A 6,506-nucleotide genomic window follows, 5' to 3' on the forward strand; every position below is an offset into this window, starting at 1 on the left:
CCCCCAGTTTGTTACTACCTGATAACTTACCAATCGTTAGTCATCAATATTGGCTGTGTTATCCATATGAATGGTAGTTAATCCTAATTACCTAATTATTCCAGAGCTTCCTTGTAAATCTATTGCTAGAAATACTTCTGTTCAAAACAATGCTGTCACATGTCTTGTTTGATAATTTTATGTCTTGCTTGCTATAGACGTTTTAAATATTTGTGATTACAAAGGCATGCATTTCTGAAAAGGTGGGGGGGTTTTTGCTTGTGTTTTGCTTTTGCTCTCAGTTGTACTGAGAGAAGAAAATTGGCAGATGCAGTATATTGTTGCATGAGTTACATATGTGTGCTGGGTGGAACAGCTGGAGGATAATCTTGTGCATGATTTCATGATGCTTAATTTTTTTAGTGCATGAAACTAGCAAGGAAGTATGTTCTAAGCAAAAGAGAGGATCTCTTTTTCTTCACTTAAGAGTCTTAACTGCACTGTTTATATTTGATGGTCCAATTCAGTATTGTGCTTGGAAGTTCATGGTCATTTACTGTGCTAAAATACTGAAATCAAGGAGTTACATATTCTAATATCTAAAGCAGGCAGTTATGTATATTTTTAAAAGCAAATGTATATAGACTGGCTCATCTTCATTCAACGCAGAAGAAAGTTCCTAAATACTGGCTTTGAGTGAAAATTCTTTTTGTTATTAATCCTATGTAATTTTTTGTAAAAGTATTTTGGAATTTGTCCCCATTTTGTCCACCGCTGTTCTTTTGTAAGGTGTGTATGTGTTCTTTTAGTAGATTGCAGAACATTGAAGATTGTTTTTAAAAATACATTTTTTTGAGGTACCTCAATAAAAAGGCCAGTGGATCTGTCAACAAATCACGCTAGTTTGTTTCCATCACTAGTTTAGAAATGACCAACAGTCTAAAAGCTATGCGAATGTTTTTTCTTAGGCTCTTGCGGTTTGGCCTCAGGTAGTATTTACGAGTCCTCCCACGTGAAGAATAGATATGCAATCAATTAACTTCACTTCCTTTGCTATTTCAAGCCCTTACCTCATCCCATATCCAGAAGGGTGCTTAAATAGTTAATGTCATGACTTGTGCTAGCTGCTTAGGGTTGCTATGTAGATTTAAACTTTGAGTTTTAGAATGGGAACTTTTGACTGCAAATTAAAATTTGGTGAATTTCCTGCATGCCACGAAAATTTTCCTCCTGGAGGTGAAATGTGCTAATTGGAAACTGTAGGTTTGAAGATGTGCTTAATAGTGGAAAGATGGTATTAGGTTGTCCTTGAGATACGACAAAGGAATGTTAGCATTAGCAATGACAAAAGAAATCCCTGATACTTAAGCTTGGAGTGGGTGAGAGTATAAGAATTTTTGTCTGGTTTAGAAAACAGCCTTTGTAAGCACCTGTTTCATACTAGTCTCCTGAGAAACGTACCATAATTAATGCAATTAATTCAGTCTTCGCTTAATGTCAGCTCTTAAATATAGACTACTGAAATAGATGGCCTTGCTAAGTTGGCAATAATGTTATTTGCCTTGGCTGTACCTGTATTCCTCTCAATGTGAAACAACAATGAAGAATGAAATATTTATTATGATGGAGATCTGACTGCCTTGATTGCCATTTCTTCTTCCTGTGTAATTTCTGGCTTGATTTCAGGTAGTCAGCTTTGTTGGTCAATTTAAGACTGCCGTTCTTAAGACGTGCGTGTGATTGATTTTTAGGCACAGCTAATGATCTGTAATTACATTTTAGAAGAGTAGTATGGGGAGCTATGAGAGGTACCATGAATGAGAAAAGGATATGCTGTTAGTTCATTATTTAAAGATTTGGTAATAGCTACTAGATTTGTGGATTTGGAATCCCTCCCACTTCTAGAAGAAACAGTAACTTGGTAGTGTTTTGGTAGCTGACACTTGTAAAATGTGTTTCGGACTTCAGATGCTGAAGCATGTTGGTTATGTGGCAGGAAAGAGGTTATAATGCAGTTAGATTGTTTAATCTTTTGGTTCAAGTATGAAGGGTATGCCTGGTCCATTGATATTGAAGGTATTGACTTTGATACATTGATCAAAAATAAAGTGAGCTTGTTTATTGGTTCTAGGCATTATTTAAGAACCGGGAATGGAACTATTTCTGGTTTTATGTAATAAATAATGTGTATACATAAACAGAATAAACGAGACCAATTTGGGAATGTGCATTCAACATAATTACTTTCTGAGGTATTGCATATTCTCTTAATTGTGCTGCTCAAAAATGTAGGTGCTTTTTAAGTAGTGGGTGAGAACATGTGTCTGTGGAAATGCCTCTCTGTATACCGCCCAAGGAGACCTTCCGCTGTGCTCTTTGCAACCAGACTTGCCTATCCCGCATCGGCCTTTTCAGCCATCAGCGCGCTGCAGTAAGCGTGGGGAAAGCCCTTCCCAAATCTTCCTCGTGAGGCCAAGCCATGATGAAGATACTTTTGAGTGTGAGAGTTAGGGGTTTTCCCCCAGTCTTGGGAATAAAAGGTTGAATTGCTTGTTCTCACAGACTGGCATAGCTTGTCACAAAACATATTACTCAAAACCAGGGTGAAGTGTATTGGGCCTAAGTGAAGAGGACAGTTGCTTTTCTGTTATTTTCTCACATCAATAGAACAAAGGGCTATTAGTTTTTGAAGGAAGTAGGCTTTCCATACCTGCTTGACTACAGTGGTGTTCTATAACATCATGTATGGATACATAATAGGCTTCACTTCGGAAGAATTTATTTGCACCTTCTCTTAAGAAAATTTGTGTATTTGTTCACTAATGATAAGGGTTATTCTTGTGGTCACAACTAGACTACTTCTTAAACTCAGCATTTGCAGGATGGAGAGCAAGGAGATGTTAAAGTTATGGAGTGTTTGATTGCGTGGAATTATGCAAGTGTTCCAAACGTATCAGTTAAAGTTCCCAGCCTTGTTATGCTATCGTCTATTTTTTGTGTACGTTTCAATTACTTTGCTCTTCATAGTGTTCTGTTCAAGTAATAAGTGACTTAAAATCTTTATAGAATTGCATTTCTGACTTTATATATGCATGTTTATGGCTATCTTGCTTGTCATTGACTGTGCTGCAGACTGAGTTTATAAAATCACAGATAAAGCCTGCCAATTTTAACAAGTCATCATAGCTTCATAGATATCTAATATAAATTCAGCTGGACTTTAGATGGAATGAACTGTAAGCATACACATAATCTGGAATCATAGGAACATCACTTCCCTTTGAAACAAACTTCTAAAGGCAACTGGCTGTAAATCCAATAGTAGCAGACAGGTCTGTAAACGATAGTAAAAGTGTTTCCATAATTTTAATAGCTATTTTTGAACTGTCCTCCTTGTACTATGGAGCAGGCTTTCCTGCAAATACTTACCAAATCATGATCTTCTGTTTAAAGCAACAGGAATTTGTCCAGAAAATTAATAGTAGAATCTGCATCTCCGTTTTTCTCCCAAGTAAGAATGGGGAGAGAGAGCAAGTTAACCTTTTCAGATTTAAATGTCTTCTTGAAAAAGTGGCATTGAGTACCCAGGAAGTTACTGTATCATACTTCACCCCCTTCCCATTTTCAGACTGCTTTTTTTTTTGTTCTGGTAACTTAAATCTTTTAGTGTTCCGTATGCAAGTCTTTTGATTCTATTTGGAAAAATGCAGTCTGTGATTTCTAAATGTCTTAGAAATCCAGTTGTCTTTGCAGAAGCATGTTATCAGGTCTTAATCTATCACTGGCTTTATGAATTGAAAATTATAGGAAGCAGTCTGCTTTTCACCTCAGTGTCTTTTGTTCAGACCTTTAAAATACCATTTAAGAAAATCTTGTCTCCGTAATATTCTCCTCTTTTTCCTGGCTGGTTGGTTTGGTGTGTATGCAGTTAAGATGTGAGTAATCTTGTTCTATTAAAGAAAATTAAAATGCCAATTAGAAGTTCTTAAGACTCAACAAATCGTGAGGAAGGAGTCTTCCATATAAATACTAAGTATGCAGTCAGTCACTTTTGCAAACTGAAACACTAGGAAGTTTCAATTATAAGACTATAAATTAGTATGAATGAAGTCCTTGCTGTCTCTTAACTATTCAGTGCCCTTTCTGATGTGAATTCCAATACTGATCAACAACAACCACTTAGCAAAACTACCTTTCAAGTTGATCATTTGTTGATATAAATGATTCTTGTAGAACTGTGAGGTTATACAAACTCTTCATAGATTAGAATTCTGTTAATGGTGCATTTATTATCTGTATGCTGAACTGATAGATTTTTCTCCAGAGATACTCTTCTGCTGCTGTCTGCAGAAGCACTGTGTCAGGGTGACAGGATGAAAATTGTAGCACTGCTGCTTATGCCATAGCTGTTTTCAGGAGCTTAGTTATGTGCTTTTGGTCAATAAACATAGTAAATTCAATGAACAACTGCAGAAGTCTGCTAGGCAGTTAGGAGCATCTTATCTTCAAAATTAGAATCTCTTTATGAAGATAATTGAGCATATTAATCTGCATTTTAATAGAACGTGTTCCCTGATTCTGGGAGGATGCTGAAAAGAGCAGTGTTAACGTTTGGACCTTGAGATAGTGAGGAGGAAATTCCATTTTTTACTCGGGTGTCTGAGATGATGTGTCATGTTGCAGTGCTACTGCCCTTTCCTAAAATTCTCACTACCTGGGAAGATGGTTTTAGAGTGCCACAGAATAGTAGGTGAAAATAATATGGATGCCCCCAGGAGGCATCTCATTGTGTTCAGTTTTTAGATTGTCATTTCTTTGTGGTCTTATCTGTGTGTTGTACAGATGTCAGGCACATTACTGGTATCTGGTTTGGGGGCTTTTATTTGTGATTTTTGAGGGAGAAGCTATGTTTCTTGTTTTGCCAAGCTATCTAGCATCGGTAGTAGTTCTGGTAATGGATATCAAGATGCATTAAAAGTGTATATATTTTAAATCTTAAGCTGAAAATTTGAGTTTAAAAAGGGGAAAAAAGTCTGAGAAGACCATTTGCTCACAATCCTTTGAGAAATGCAAGTATGTTTCACAGATTCATCGAAGTGAAAATGTTTAATATTATGCACCGTACTTTACTCATGAAAATGTCTGGCTTATCACATACAGCTCAGAAGTGACAATGATGACTTAATAGTAAATGCAGTTACATAGCTCTTGAAATAAATTGTTTAAATTACTTCAAGTATGGTAGGTAGAGAAGTTGAATGAAACTTATTTCCCTTCATGAAACAAATCTTACCTTAATATTAGTGTTACTAATCATACTGTGTGAAACTTAGCCACTGAATTAAATATATGTAAATTTGGTAACTTCCTATTCTATTACGCTTTCGCTCTGTTATAATAATGAACAACTGATCTTGAGTTCTTTTATAAAAAAAAACTTTGAATTAATGTTCTTTCAAGCACAGGTGAAGCCTTCTAAACAACTCTCTAAAGCTTATTCTTTTTAAGGTACTAATATTCTTTATCTTGTTAAGAAATAAGAAATAGTTTCTTTTACACATCTACTTGGCATCTTTGAACAATTTTTCTTTTACTCATTTATTTCTGTTGTTTTTCTTAACAGTGAACTTCTAGTAGGGCCTAATAAAATTGTATTAAAGAATAACAATAGCATGTTAGAGTGATAACGGAATTTACTTTTGTATGTAGTTTAGAATATTTTCTAACTTTTGTTTTAAATGGAAATAAGCTGTAAATAAGTGGATGGCTATTGTTTTTTTTGGTGGTTTTTTTTTGTTTACCTAGTTGGTATTACATTTTCATGCTGCTTGATTTTGTGTTTGTAGAGCCAGAATGAAGACTGGGGAGGTTTGTCTGAGGATATCTTATGATTAAGAGCAATCTAAGGCATTAGCCCTTTTGACCCCCATCTAAATGATTGGTAACTACCAAGTTTACCATTTTGGTGGCATGGATTAAATGGGTGCTATGCAAAGACTGCTGCACGTGTAATTAAGTCCTTGCAAGGGTAAACAGAAAATGGGTGATGGGCTTAACTTTCTGCAACACTTGCATGATGGTCTTCGGAGAGTGCTTTGAGTGTTCCCTTTTATTTTCCCTTTTTGTACTAACCGCATCAACTTCAAGTGTCTGACTTCTACTAGCATTCTTTGGTGTTGATAATTAAGTGGGATAATGCAAGTTAGAAATGGATACCAAAACTAATAACTAAACAGATGTTTGGCTTTGTTTACTTACAATCAACCTATGTAAATGTGTATTTACTGGAAAATGAGCTCTTTACATCTGCTGTGCCAAGAAAATGGGCCCTAAAAAGACTGGGTGCTGCTGCAATTGACTGTATATCAAGTGCCGGATGCTGCATGACAGAACAAAGCTTATTTGCATATATAGTGCATTGCAACATATTTTTGTCCAAAGCATAAGTGGAATGCATTGTGGAATACTATTAAAGGTAAGATTTTTTTTTTACATACAGCAAGTTTAAAACAGACATGAAAATTTTT

At 35.6% G+C, this 6,506-nt stretch overlaps 1 protein-coding gene across 1 annotated transcript in view; it reads left to right on the forward strand.

Annotated features, from left to right (window-relative positions):
* Window positions 1–6,019, forward strand: part of LOC104494651 (AP-1 complex subunit sigma-2) — an 18,388-nt gene extending 12,369 nt beyond the window's left edge. Inside the window, exon 4 of the mRNA XM_010137515.1 lies at window positions 5,826–6,019. Within this exon, the coding sequence (XP_010135817.1) occupies window positions 5,826–5,870 (45 nt within the window). The 3' untranslated portion in view covers window positions 5,871–6,019. The remainder of the gene's footprint in view (window positions 1–5,825) is intronic.
* The last annotated feature ends 487 nt before the right edge of the window (window positions 6,020–6,506 follow it).

The sequence above is a fragment of the Buceros rhinoceros genome, unplaced genomic scaffold (assembly GCF_000710305.1).
Source record: "Buceros rhinoceros silvestris isolate BGI_N320 unplaced genomic scaffold, ASM71030v1 scaffold7376, whole genome shotgun sequence".
Taxonomy (NCBI): Eukaryota; Metazoa; Chordata; class Aves; order Bucerotiformes; family Bucerotidae; genus Buceros; species Buceros rhinoceros.